Source organism: Gymnogyps californianus, chromosome 20, assembly GCF_018139145.2.
Source record: "Gymnogyps californianus isolate 813 chromosome 20, ASM1813914v2, whole genome shotgun sequence".
NCBI classification, from domain to species: Eukaryota; Metazoa; Chordata; class Aves; order Accipitriformes; family Cathartidae; genus Gymnogyps; species Gymnogyps californianus.
Window position 1 is genome coordinate 75,646 of NC_059490.1, and position 13,941 is coordinate 89,586.

General features: G+C 59.7%; 2 protein-coding genes across 3 annotated transcripts in view; one reads left to right on the forward strand and one right to left on the reverse strand.

Annotated features, from left to right (window-relative positions):
• The first annotated feature begins 60 nt into the window (after positions 1 to 60).
• Positions 61 to 5,671, forward strand: BUD23 (BUD23 rRNA methyltransferase and ribosome maturation factor). Its single transcript, XM_050908891.1, has 12 exons — positions 61 to 110; positions 200 to 237; positions 579 to 674; positions 905 to 987; positions 1,085 to 1,181; positions 2,007 to 2,103; positions 2,468 to 2,518; positions 3,118 to 3,203; positions 3,449 to 3,494; positions 3,809 to 3,870; positions 4,986 to 5,075; positions 5,227 to 5,671. The coding sequence occupies exons 1-12, from the start codon at positions 63 to 65 to the stop codon at positions 5,279 to 5,281; spliced, it is 849 nt and encodes a 282-aa protein (XP_050764848.1). The 5' UTR covers positions 61 to 62; the 3' UTR covers positions 5,282 to 5,671.
• Positions 5,672 to 7,924: 2,253 nt separating this feature from the next.
• Positions 7,925 to 13,941, reverse strand: part of STX1A (syntaxin 1A) — a 75,661-nt gene continuing 69,644 nt past the window's right edge. Inside the window, exons 6-9 of one of the 2 annotated variants that reach the window (XM_050908892.1) lie at positions 12,315 to 12,388; positions 11,863 to 12,000; positions 9,952 to 10,062; positions 7,925 to 9,260 (exon numbers count right to left, since the gene is read on the reverse strand). In XM_050908892.1, coding sequence (XP_050764849.1) covers positions 9,183 to 9,260; positions 9,952 to 10,062; positions 11,863 to 12,000; positions 12,315 to 12,388 — 401 coding nt within the window. In that variant the 3' untranslated portion in view covers positions 7,925 to 9,182. The remainder of the gene's footprint in view (positions 9,261 to 9,951; positions 10,063 to 11,862; positions 12,001 to 12,314; positions 12,389 to 13,941) is intronic. The other variant, XM_050908893.1, reaches the window with a different exon arrangement.

Consider the following 13,941-nt stretch of genomic DNA (forward strand, 5'->3'; position numbering starts at 1 on the left):
GCCATCTTGGGCGCGACGGGGCCCTCCGCGCGCGGCGCAGGGCAGTGACGTCACGCGGCGGCATGGCGGGCAGCGGGCGCAGGCCCGAGCACCGCGGGCCGCCCGAGCTGGTGAGCGGTGGGGCGGGCGGACGGGCGGGAGAGCCGGGCCGCTCGCGGGGGTCCTGGGCCTCACCGCCTCCGCCCTTCTCTCGTTGCAGTTCTACGATGAGGCTGAGGCGCGGAAGTACACGCAGAAGTACGGCGGCGCGATCGCTCCGGGGCTGTCGGGCCGCGCGGGCGGGGAGGGGTCCTGTCGTGAGGCGGTGGCGGGGCGAGGCGGGGGGGGGTGGCGGTCTCGTCATGGGGCGGACAGCGGGGGAACACGCCGGGGGTGGGGGGACGACCCCGCCGTGTGGCAGCGGCGGAGGAGTCCCACCGTGAGGCGGGGGGGGGCGGGTAGCCCCGCCATGTGGCGGCGGCGGCGGCGGCGGGGGGTCGTGAGGCGGAGGGGGTGTGTGTGAAATCCTACCGTGAGGCGGTGGCCGGGGGAGTCGCGCCGCGGGGTTGCCCTGCCCATGCCCTGGCCGTGACTTGCAGCTCCCGGGTGGTGGAGATCCAGTCGCAGATGTCGGAGCGGGCTGTGGAGCTGCTGGGACTGCCTGAGGACCGGCCGTGCCTCCTCCTGGACGTGGGGTGAGCGGGGGCCCTGCCCTGTGTCGTGGCACACGGGGCATCTGGGGCTTCAGCTGGCTGCGGCGCTGGGGCTGGATGGGCGCCCAGGGGCGAGGGGTATCCAGGCCCCATGGCACCGGCGTCTCTCTGTTGCGGGCTGAAGAAGAGGGACGGGCTGCTGTAGCGTTGCAACTGGCCGGCGTCACCCTCAGACCAGGCCTATGATCGCTTTCCTCCCTTCCTCCCTTCAGCTGTGGCTCTGGGCTGAGCGGGGATTACATCTCCGACGAGGGTCACTACTGGATTGGCATGGACATCAGCCTTGCCATGCTGGGTGAGCAGGCTTTCCTCCCCTGCCACCCTCACCTCACCTCAGAGGTGGTCCCCAAAGGTGTGAGCTGGTTGCCTGAGCCATGTTCTGTTCTGTGCAGATGTGGCCGTGGAGAGGGAGGTGGAAGGAGACCTTCTCCTTGCAGATGTGGGTCATGGCATTCCCTTCAGGCCTGGCATGTTTGATGGCTGTATCAGGTGAGTTTGCGTACATAAGTGAGCTCTCTTCATACTCCACGTAACTGCATCATCTGTACAGTACACATGGTCCGCGTATGGTGCATAACAGATGAGTGCGACTGTCCTTATCAGTTATTCTCTTTGCTCCATGCAACTTGACTCCACCTCTCTGGGACAAGCTGCTGGGATTCTGGATGGTAGAAGCAGCTTCCGACAGCTGTTTCCCAAGTGATGCTTGTCTTTTTTTGTGCTCGTGAGCTAGGAAGTTTATTGAAGTAAATAAAATAAAATTGGGGATATTGGCAGGAGGGTTGAGACCTGCTCCAAGGAGGAAAACAGAAAGTATGTCTGTACCATTGCTCAGCTGCAAGGTCAGCCCCTGGTTCAAAGGTTTCACGGTTGGTTTTGGGATGAAGGGCTAAGTGAAGGGGACAGAAACACTTTTCTGCTTAGAGAATACCTCAGAAAGGTGCTGGGAAGGAGCAGGGACTGTCTGTTGCTGATCCAAACACTCTGTTTAGGATTACTCACTGGCAAAACCTGCATGGCCATGCAAGGGCCACAGCTAAGCGCTTGAATTAGTTGAGCACCTGGCCTGAAGGGGATGCTTGGTGATTCTTTTGTGCTTGAGTAACTACTGCGCCTTGTTGGGTTTTGGCATAGAGAGTCTCCAGAGGGGTTTGTGTAACTGCAAAACAGAAGGCAAAGCTACATGGAGAAAATTAAATCGTTTCCCTGAAGCCTAGCGCATGCTTAGTGCTGGAAGTAAGCTCAGAGGGAGGTGACAGGCTCTGCGAAAGAATTGATGGCTCAGTGTTCCAGGGGTCTTGTTTTCTTTCTCAGTATTTCCGCAGTGCAGTGGCTTTGCAATGCTGATAAGAAATCACACAGCCCTCCAAAACGCCTTTATCGATTCTTCTCAACTCTTTATACTGCCTTGGTAAGTGTCATGCTCTCCCAGTCAGGCCTCTGCCTACTTTTACGTCCTCGCTGGTGCATTTTAGCAAGCTATTTTAAGTCAGGTATTTTAAGTAAATGCTGCTCTGAAACAGAGGACTGGCAGGAGCACCCATTTCCTGTCTCCTTGCCTGCCTGCATGGTGTCTCATGCTTCTCTGATCCCTGCTGTTACCCCCGTGCCTTGCAGTGCTGTGAAGGAGCTGGCTCTGCAGTCTGAGCAGCTCTCCTGGGAGAGTTCTCCGGGAGGCTTTGGGGAGGTGGGCGCTGGTGTCTGGGCTAGGAATTGGGTGACTAGAGCGGTTGCCTGCACTGAGACAGGTTTGTGACCAACTTTATTTCCTGTAGGCCCGAGGATCCCGAGCCGTCCTGCAGCTGTACCCTGAGAACTCAGAACAGGTACAGGACATCAGTCAGTGGGGAAGAGGTACAGGCAGAGCCAGGCAGAGAAGTCATGTGCTGTTTGGGGCTCTGAATGCATCGCATTTCTCCACATTGGGTCTGTGTCTCTGTCCTTCCTGCCATCTGTAAAGCTCTTCAGGAGCCCAAAAAAAGCCTATAAGGAGAATGCCCTATGCAATTTCTGTTGCTTCACAGATTGTCTTGGGCTGAGCCTTAAAATCAAAGAAATTGGCAGGACACGATCTGAATCTGCTGTCCTGGATTTTCCCCTGCATGACTGGGTTTGAAGATTGGGCTGTAGTCATCAGCACTGTACTGTAACTCCCCAGGGCTGGAAAATCCAGCCCAGTGTCCCTCTCCTAGAGAGTCTGCTGCGCCAATGAACCCAGGCTAGACTGAGGAGCAGGGGGAACCAAATAAAGGCAGCAGACTGATGTCCAGATGGTACTGCAGAACCAGCAGCTTGGTGCAGAGTTTAACAGGAGCAGGAATGACCCATCTTTGGTATGCACAGTTAGCTGTGGTCAAGCCCAGAGGTCTCGGGCATTGCTGATGGATGACCACTAAAAAACTTTTGCACGTGCTTCTTTTTCCAGCTCGAGCTCATCACAGCCCAAGCCATGAGAGCTGGCTTTACCGGTGGAATGGTGGTAGATTACCCCAACAGTGCCAAAGCCAAGAAGTGAGTCCTGTGTCTCTGTGTATGTGTGTGTTTGGGGTGAGGCCTGGGTTTAGCAGTGATTTTTTTTTTTTTTCCCCCCCCCAAGCTGTTCTCTCTCCCATGATACAGTCCTGGACAGAGGTTCCAGCTTAGTTATGTTATAAACTAAACCAGCTGGCTCTGTTATAAACAATCTCAGTCTTGCTTGGGGACTGGGAATCGCATGCTGAATCCCAGCTTCATGCTCCTTATTCTTGTTCTTTCAGGTTCTTCCTTTGTCTCTTTGTTGGGGCATCTGGCACGTTACCGAAGGTGAGGAGCTCCGTGAGGCAGCAGAGTTGCCTTCCTGGCTGCTGGGCAATGTGGAAGAGCTGTGGGCAAGAGGGAGTGGGAGCCAGGCAGCTCTGCATGTGCAGATGTGGCTTCATTTATACATTTGCTGTCAGTCTCACCGACCCCTGCTCTCCCTAAGATCTGGTTTCTTTGCCACAATTTCTGGAAGACCAGTTTGCTCCTCCTCCAGTCCTTCCCCTTGCAGAGCCCTGGGTTCCCCTTAATTTAGATGGCATGACTGTTAGCTCTGTCTGCTCCAGAGGAGAGCAAAACTTCCCAATTTTGCTTTTCAGGGCCTTGGTACTGAGTGTGCTGATGGAGAAGAGATACACCAGGCAAAGTTCACCAATGAGAGGTATCGTGTAGGGACTGAAGCTGCAAGTTCTCCCCAAGCAAGGAGTGTGGGGGGTATAAGGGCTGGGTTTTGCTGACTGAGGGCCACAGTGCTGCCATGTGAGAAGTGACTGAAGGGAAGGGACTGGGAGGATGCTTGGCAGCCCAGATGGGCGCTGCTTTATCTTATTAAAGGGCCCCAGACACAAGGAATGGGGCGGGTTAGTTTGGAGGGCTTTGCTGTGGCACCGTGGGGCTGTTGTTGATGCTTACCCTAGAGCTGCAGCTGAGCATTCAGTTTGAGGTGCGCTTTCTGTCCAGCACTTGGCTCTCCAGCTCAGTTCTGTAGCGTAGGCCGGTGGTGATGGGAGGGGGAATGTTTACAGTGCTGGTGATACCAAGCCTAGCTTTTTTTGTTGGGGAGGCGGGCTGCTGTGCCTGAAGCCTGGTGTTCCCTTTCTGCTGATGTCAAATTCCTTGCTTTGCTTTGCTTAGCTGTGGCCTGGGGGGTCTCTCCTGCTGGCCAGGTCTCCTCCCATGGTAGTGGTGCAGGGAAGAGCCCCTCTTGCAGCCAGTGGGAGAGACAGAGAACAAAAAACAGAGGAAAGTCGTCGTGGCTGCCAGGAGCTTGTGGCTGCCATGTTTTCCTGCCTCTTACACTGCTGTTCTCTGCTCACTTAGTCCAGGGGGTACCTGGTCATGGAGGGCAATAGCAGAACTGGCAACTTGTTGGGAAGCCAGAGGCTTTGTCTGCTTTGTTCAGAGTAGAGCAGACAAGGGGAAGGTGGTTGTGCTTCAGCCTGTATTCCCCTGAGATCCCAGAGCCCAGCGTGCTGCTGGTGTGTCAGATATGGCACAGGGCAGTGCTGGCCTGCTGCAGCCCGTGGAGGGTAAGTATCCCTCGGCTTGGAGCCAGGGCTGGAAGCAGCCTCCTCCCCCAGTGCGTCTGGAGTTGGACTGTTTGGCCACCAGCGCCAGTGCTGGCTGAGCCTCTTCCATCCCAGGGGTGGTGGGAGGGGTACTTGCTGGTGTTATGAGGCAGAGAGCATGCCCAGTTCTGGGTGGCAATCCTCCAGGGCAGAAAACTGTGCCCCCGCACCTCAGTTCCTCTCCAGCTGCTGTCCGCTTTCTCTGTAGGACACGGTTCAGAAACACCAAGGGCAAGTCTGTGAAGAAAAGCCGGGACTGGATCCTTGAGAAGAAGGAGCGTAGACGACGACAGGGCAAGTAAGTTCAGCTGGGTCCTGCCGCAGCTGAGGCTGACTGTGCTGGTCTGGCCTGCTGTCACCTGTTCAAACTCCTGCCACGAACCCGCTTCCCTTTCCTTCCCAGAATGACCTGTGGATTGTGCTTAGTTGCTCTCTGCTTTTCTCCACAGGGAAGTGCGAGCAGACACGAAATACACAGGTCGAAAGCGCCGCCCTCGCTTCTGAATTGCTCTGGACACTGCTGGCATGGAAGATGGTGTGTTGGTCCCTCCAGCGAGCCTCCCATGGATGGCACAGATGGGCACCCCAGGCCTGGGACTTGCCGGGACAGGTCATTGCGGCTCTTGAAGGTGTAAACTGGCTCAGGTGCTGCCCAACAGCCAACTGCAAAGCTTCCAGCCCTGTTTTCCTGGTGAAGGTAGAGTGGCAGACAGTGCTCTGGCCACTTGGTGTCTGCAATGCCATTGCTTATCTTCCTGAGAGTGCAGTGAGCCATCTGGAGCTCCAGGTGAGCCAGAACATTATATCCAGCCTCCTCACTAAACAGTCAACGAGTCAGAAGTGGTGTTGGTCTCCTGTGTCCTGCCCTCAGGGCAGTGGAGTACTGAGGTGGGAATAGAGCACCTAGTTCCCTGCCAGCTTCCCCTCTGCCCGCAGGCACGGAGTCGGGCAGTGTAAAGGCGTGTGTCCCATGAGGGCAAATCTTCCTCCTGGCAGAAGTGTTATTCCTGTGGCGATTGCTCCTGTGGGTGCTTCGCATCAGGCCCACCCTGTATGCTTTAGTGCTCCCAGGGTGCTGGGGTTATCCGCACCCCAGCCCTTGCCTCCCATCACCTCCTTCCTTCCCCTGAAACAGAGAGGAGCCAGCCAGAGCTTTACAGTTACAAATGTTTATTCTACATAAAAATTCCACAAAATGGGAAGCTGTTTTGCACCCAAAGCTTTGGGAGAAGAAAGGGAGGCTAGCAGGGAGGGAAAGGGTGAAGGAGAAAAGAGGCAACATACAGTGTCATCCAGCCCAGTGAGACAGAGCAAGCTAGGGTCAAGATCCACATAGAAAACAAGGACACTTAGCTCACAGTACAGCAACAGTACAACTCCACGGGGGGGCTCGGAAAGCCTTCAAGTACATTAATTACAAAAAAAACAATCCCCAGTTCAAGTGCAAGCTGTGCGTGCTCCACACTGCTCGTGGAATACTGCATTGACACGCTCCCGGTGCTGGGAGGGCAGGTGGCACTTGGAACAGAGGTGGTGTAACCCAAAGGACAAGCGGTCTGAGGTTGGGGGCTGGAAAGAAAAAGTGAAATGTCTCCCCAAAGCACAACCACACTGTTGGTGATTTGGTCTGTACATGCAACAACGGGTAGGTAAAAAGGAACTGAACGGGGCTTCCCGTAGTGCAGGGGTAATTATTGCACCAAAACACCCTCCCCTCACAGCGAGGACAGTGTGAGCCTGCCTGTGGGGCAGCAATGGCAGCCTGCTCCTCTGCCTCCCGCACGTCGGCACCTGGCACCACCACTGCCTGCAGGATCCCAGCAAAGCGCCAGTGACAGAATCGCCGGCTGCAGCCCTGTCCGGCTCCTGCTGCTGGGGGGCTGCTGGCAGTGGTGGTACCAACAAGGAAGGAGCAAGTGCCAGAATCCCCCCAGTGCTGTTCTTGGCCTTGTGTCTTGACGAGGGTGGGCCACAGCCCTGATGTCATGTGAGCTTGTGCCACAAAAGCCGCTGCTTGGAAGAAAAAAAAGTCACCTTGTGCTAGCAGTGGGCATCACTGCAGGGTGAGAGCCTGAGAGGAGCTTTTTTGCCTGCCTGCCCAGGAGCAGCCCTGCCAGCAGTGTTATTGCTTCCCGGAGGAGGGGGCCCAGCGCTCTTGCTGGCTCAGCAGAGCAGAGCAGACTGTGGTGGCAGGGAGCTGCACAGGGGCAGGAGCAGCAGGCACTCATGCATCACCTCCAGCTCCCTTTCCTGTAGCCAGACGCATCCCCACAGGGCAAGGACCCTGCCTGTGCCTGTCTCCTGCCTGGAGGGGGACTCCAGAGCCGGCCTGCCCCTGCTTGCAGGGGTCCTGGTGCCCCAAGCCCTTTGCGCACACAGGCTGCAGTGCTGTAGCTCACATCAGTTGTTGTGGGACTGTGAAAGAAGGGGGCTTGGGTCTTGGATGTTCCCATGGCCGCACCTGCTGGGGGCTTGGGCTGGGCAGGGCAGGGGACCAGGCTGGACATGCTTCCCAAGGGCCTGAATGCAATCACGGGCTGTATTGTGGGACCTCGAGTAACAGTGGCAGGGAAAGAGCTGGCTGTGGGTTGCTGCTGGGCAGAGCTGCACCTGGGGAAGGCAGCGCTGTGTCTTGGCTACAGCCCGCTGCCTTTCACCCCACACCCATGGGCGCCACACACAGGGCCAGCATCTGTGCTACAGCACCCAGCCAGGGTGGAGGAGTGCGGGGCTGGAGCAGCCCTGCCCTTGCCCCGATCAGAGCAGGGAGGTGACATGCTGCTTGCAGCTGGAGGACTCGCTGCCATCAAGTGCCCTTTTTCTGTTACCAGCATCTGGGCTCATCCCAGTGTGTGGCTGTGAGCTTGGCCCCAGGTGCCTACCCTGCTCTGGGCTGCTCTGTGGTGCTTTGGCATGTGCGTGGGGCAGCTGGAGCCCTGGAGTCTCCAGAGGAATGTGAGGGCAGAGCCCTGCCCCCAGCCTGAGGAAAACGGACAGTGGCAACACAGGGCCCCTCCGAGCTGCCAGCAGGCTCAGGCCACCCCACAGTGGCTGCATCCATGTAGTGGGCGCGGCGGAGGGCACAGGGCACCCAGCTGCTCCCACAGCACCCCACCAAGTGTGGGTGCCTCACTGGATGGCCCAGGGGATGAGCAGGCAGAAGGGCACTGTGCCACGAGGAGGTGGCAGGGGCAGGCGGATGCCAAGAGGTGGCGACGAGATGGGAGGGGCAGTCAGGCACTGCCCTGCTCAGGAGCTGGTAGGATAGAGAAGGAGGAAGGCTGCTGCTCCTAGCTTGCAGGGGGGTGGATGCAACAAGGGCTGCTCCTGGGATCATGCCATGACTGGAAGAAAGCCCAACTGCCTCCAACCCCCAGCCACGGGTGCCTACATGGAGAAGTGAGGCTGGAAGCAGCTCTGCTCCCAGGCAAGCACTGCCAGGGGCTGGGGGCATCAGAGCCAGCCCCAAACCCCAATGGCCAGAGCCCAGGCCTGGGGGCAGCAGGAGCCAGGGCCATGGGTGCTGGGACTGAGAACAGAACGATGAGGCTTTGGTGCAGGGTGAGCAGCCAGAGAAACATCCTGGCCTTAAAGTACCTGTGCCCTCCTGCTCTGCCAGGCCAGCACCAGGGTGCAGCACAGGTCCCCACGTGGCCTGTCCCCATCCCCAAGCAACTGTGATGGCCCCAGGCAGTAGCTCCTCCATCCACGCTGCTCCACCAGGCAGCGGCACATCCAGCCTCTGGCACCCACACCAGGGCAAGCGCTTGCTTAGGGAGGGGGCAGCCCTGCCATCGGCAGAGCAGCAGGGACGGAGCCCTGCAGCCAGGCATGGCCACAGGACGGGCAGGGACAGGGGGAGGCAGGGCCTGGCAGAGCACACCCCTGGGGAAGGGCCCCGTGAGAGAAGCAGCCCAAGGAAAGGTGTTTGCAAGCACAGACGCAGCTGACAGACATGAGAGCTCTGGCTGGAGGTGATGGGGACGCTGGGGGAGGTTGACTGGGCACTGTGCTCCCAAGGACCCCTAACAACCTTCATTGGTCCCTCCTCATCTTTCGCTGTCACTAACACAGATTGCCCAGCACAGGAGAGCAGCAGTGCCCAAGGGCACCTCTGTCCCCACCTGGTCCCAGCCAGGCTGGAACAGTGATGAGAGCTCGGGTTCCCCCCTCAGGGTCTCCCTTGCGCCCATCACCATCCCCTGCACCCTGCCTGCGCCCCGGGGCCGGTGCTCCCTCCATACAGACGCACCGCACCGCACACACAGCGTCACAAACAACCATGCATTAGAAACTGAAATGCTGCTGGGAGGCTCCGGGGCTGCGTGGTTTGCTCCGGCGCGGCTGCAGCCCCATGGCACGCGCGGCTCCGTCCATCGCACACAAACAGTCCTGTGGGGTGAGTCTAGCCGAAAATGCCGCCGAAGGTGGAGGCGATGACGATACCCAGGATCACGCAGCAGATTATGATCATGATCTTCTTCTGCTCAGGTGTCCCAGCACCGGCAGGGAGAGAGGGGAGAGGGGACCATGAGTGTTGGCGGCAGGCTGGCCAGGCTGGCCCCGAGAGCTGGGGGCCATGATCTGCCCTGTTCCTGTTTGCCCATGGTGGGCTCTGAGCAGCACCTTGGGAGCCAAAGGGGCTCTGGCAGCCCTGGGGCAGGGATGGGCACCCCAGCTCCCCCTTCAGCCCTGGGCTGGCAGAGCTGAGCTGGTGGCCACTGGGTCCCCAAACTGCCGAGCTGATACGGGACCTGGTGTGGGGACCAGGACAAGTAGCTGGCACTGTGCTCAGGGTCAGAGCTGGACCCATGCCTTTTCTCTACTTTTTTTTGGCAAGGGACATGGCTCTCACAGCAGGCCTGGCCCACGCGATCCACCCTGTCCCTCTTCCTCCCCGCAAGCAGCACCCCCGCCCCATGGCTTGTCTTCAGCGCTCATGCAGCCTGTGCCGGGGAGCTCTGCCTCAGCTGGTGCCACCAGCGGGACCTGCGCTGCACCCAGTGGTGTGGGATAGAGCAGTGCCCAGGCACCCGTGAGGCTGCGCCATGCTGCCCGCTCCTCTGTGCAGGCAGTGGGGCAGGCAGGGGTGCCAGGCAGAGGCCTGCCCCTGGGACAGAGGTGTCAGCAGTGTACGCAGGGGAAGACAGGCCTCAGCCGCTGCCGTGACTCACCCGTCTGGCTTTGCTCTGGTACTTCACCGCTTTTTTGGTGTCGGACACAGCCCGCTCCACGTAGTCCACTGAGTGCTCCACGTTGTACTCAATGCGGTCGATCATCTCGCCCTGCAGAGCGCGGACAGAGCCCACGCGCCCGCGCGCATGCAGATGTGAGCTCCTTCCTGCTCTGCTGCTCCCCGGCACCGTGTGGATGTCACCCTGCCCAGGCCCTGCACAGGAGAGAGAGGGACCGTCAGTTGCCTGCAGGCAGTGGGTGCCCCAGGGTGCCCTGGGGTGGGGGCTCCAGACCGCAGGCTCTGTCCCAGAGGGCTGGGACCTCTGTGCACATCCCAGCAGGGAGGCAAGCAAGGGTGACGGGCAAGGGGGTTCCCCAGCCCGGTCCTGGCCTGGTGGCCGCCCTGTCTGATATCTCAGGTGACATCAAAGCCACAACAAGATCTACACTGACACCGTGCTGCACGCTGCTGAAACCGGAGGCATGGCAGGGGAGCAAGGACCACACCAGCAGCGCCATGTGGGATGCTCACAAAAACACGCACATGCAGGGACAACTGCTCTGATCCGCACAAGCGCCCTGCCGAGAGTGGAGGGCCCTGGAGTGAGGCTGGCGAGACCGGACTGCAGGGCCCTGCAGGGACTCCTACCCCGCTCTGACCCACTGGCTGCAGGGGTGGGCTGGGGATGTGGACTCCTGTGGACGTGGGGACATGGACTGGGGTGAGCTCCCCCAGCCTGTCCACCTCCTTTGTCCCCATCCTGACTGCACAGGGAAGCAGCCAGGTCCTGCAGCAGCTGGAGACAGAGTCTAACAGTTCATGTGACCAACAGAGTTGGCAGGGGTGGGCAGCTTGAAGCCCAGTGCCCTCCTGCATGGCACGGAGGGAACTGGGGCTGCAGAGCCGGGGGGTCATGGGCTGCAGAGCCGGGGGGTCATGGCCAGCAGGTCTACAATGCTTATTTCTCAGCCTAACGCTGGAGAGCACGGGGAGGATGAGCTTTGCAAGCCCAGGGGGTGCTCTGGTGTTACCTGCGCCAAGCAGTGACCCCCACCAGGCTCCCTGCTGCTCCCTGCCTTGCCTTAAAGCTGCTGCTTCTCCTTCCCACCTGTGCCATGCCTGAGGCAGAGCAGGCAGCTGCCAGCACTGCTGCCAGCCTGGCACCCCTCTGCTCCTGGTGCCAGCAGCTCGGAGCCTCCCATCCGACAGGGCAACACAGGGTGCTGGCAAATTCTAGCCCTCAGAGCGGGGCAGGGAACTGCAAATCCCCCACATCTGTCCTCCAAGGCAGACAGGACAGGGCACCAACAGCACCGTGCCATGGCCACCCTCGCCCGCCTGCCAAGAGCAGGCCCTAGTGCCACGCGAGAGCTGCAGACATGCAGGGTGCAGCCATGCAGAGCGGAGCATGCAGCACCAGCGGGGGCTCGGCGGGGCTTTACCTGCCACTGATGTCTCCTCGGGCCGTGGCAGCATGGCGGGCAAGAAGGGGGGTGAGCAGAGACACCAGAGCATGTGCCCAGCTGAAGGGCCAGGCGCTGCTGGCTGGCGGCACAGCCAGGGGCGGCCTGGCAGGACCACTGAGGCTGGCGGCACCCCGAGCTCACCCGGCAGGGCCCGGTGCTCCGAGGGAGATGGAGAAATCTCCTCCTGCATGGCAGCCAGTCGCTGCCCTCCTCCAGAGCCCATCACCGAACCTCCCGCCCTGGGCACACAGCAGCCCGCGGCTCTGGGGCACAGAGCAGGTGGCTCCGGCCCCGGGGAGCCCAGCTCAGCCCCAGTTGGAGCCACGTCCGTCCCAGATGCAGTTTTTCCCCTCAGGACCCACCCAGGCAGGGGACTGCCGGCAGCCCCATCGCCCTCCCACCTCCCCAGGTGAGCCAGCCATTGGGCCGCAGTGTCTCCCTACCTGGCTCTCCACCAGCATGGCCATGTCCATGAACATGTCGTGCAGCTCTCGGATGCTGTTCTCCAGTTTGATGATCTCGCTGTGCCGTGTCTCAATCTCATTCAGTGCCTGCTTGGTGATGTTTGAATCCATAATGATCTGCAAGAAGACAGGGCCACTGAGCACCGTGCTCAGCCCCTCAGATGCTGGGATTAGGGGCACCAAGAGAAGGAAGAGCAGGAGCCCCGGAGTCCCTCCAGCCTCCCCAGTTTGCAGCAAACCCCCACCCTCCGGCCAGGATGCAGGCCCCTGCTCAGACAGCATCCTCAGGCCAGAACCGAGCAACCAGGTCCCACCTCCTGCATGGGATATGCTCATTGCTCCTGTACTGGGGCCACTGTGGCAGCATGTCCACCAGCCAACCCACCCAGGACGAGGGGGCTCGCTCAGCTTTAGCCCGTGCCAGTGCTTACCCCAGAGGAGAAAATGGCCGGGTTGCCGCTCTCCAGCATGTCCTCCAGCTCCTCGCTGGTGGTGGTCCTGCCAGCTGCAAGTGACACAACACAGGTCAGCCATGAGCCCCCTGTCCCAGCCACAGGTCTCGGAGCCCTACCACAGGGCTCTGCTGGCTCCATGGCATCTCCCGAGAGTGGAGCAGAGCAAAACTTCCAGCCCCAAGAGTGCACCAGCCAGTTCGAGGGGCTGCCATCCCACAGCCCAGCTCCGTGCCGGCCCTGCGACCCCTCTTCCAGCAGTGCTGCACCAGGGGCTCAGACCAGGGAGGTGCCCGAAACCTTGAACCTGGTCCAGACCTTCACCACAAGTGTGTCAGTGCCCCAGGGAGCACTGTGGGGGGCCCTGCCCACCCAGCCACGCGTGGCCACCACCCCACAGGCATGGTGCATGCTGCCACCCTGCCTGGGGAGTTCCTCCAACAACGACACCTCCACACTTCATTACACATCTCTTTCTTTGCAAGGTCCTGCACCTGGGTCGGGGCAACCCCCAGGACCAGCACAGACTGGGGGATGGATGGATGCATGGATGGATGGATGGATGGATGGAGAGCAGCCCTGTGGAGAAGGACTGGGGGATTCTGGTGGGTGACAAACGGGACATGAGCCGGCAATGTGGCCTTGCAGCCCAGAAAGCCAAGCGTCTCCTGGGCTGCATCACCAGCAGCGTGGCCAGCAGGTCGAGGGAGGGGATGCTCCCCCTCTGCTCCGCTCTCCTGAGAAACCCCCGCAGCACTGCGTCCAGCTCTGGGGTCCCTAGCACAATACAGACATGGACCTCGTAGAGCACGTCCGGAGGAGGCCACCAAAATGGGCCGAGGGCTGGGACACCTCTGCTACGGAGAAAGGCTGAGAGAGTTGGGGCTGTGCAGCCTGGAGAAGAGACGGCTCCGGGGAGACCTTACTGCGGCCACTCACTACTTAAAGGGGCTTATAGGAAAGAGGGAGAGAGACTTCTGACCAGGGCCTGCAGTGACAGGACAAGGGGCAGCGGTTTTAAACTGAACGAGGGTGGGGTTCAGCTGGACACCGGGAAGAAATGTTGTACCATGAGGTTGGTGAGACACTGGCACAAGTTGCCCGGAGAGGTTGTGGATGCCCCATCCCTGCAAGTGTTCAAGGTCAGCTTGGACGGGGCTTTGAGCAACCTGATCTAGTGGGAGATGTCCCTGCCCCTGGCAGGGGGGTTGGACTGGAGGATCTCTGAAGGTCCCTTCCAACCCAAACCACTCGGTGAGTCCATGATTCTCTTGCCCCGAGATGCAGAAACAAGAAGACCACCTGGAGCTCCTGTGCTCTGCTCCTTGCTGGGGCCCCACACGCATGGGCGCTCTGAGTGTCCATGATGGGAAAGCGCATTCCTGGCGTATTTCTGCCATATCAGCAGATATTGGTGGTGATGGCTGCCAGGAATACGTGGGAGCCTGCAGGTTCTGGGCAGCATTACCAGTGCCATGTGGAGATTGTTTGCTGTCTCCTGGAACCAGGAGGCTGCAGTAAGGGAGAGGGAATAAATCCAACCACACACACTCGACGAGCAGAAGACTCCAGGACAAAGACTTCATTATCTGCTCATGCTCATCAG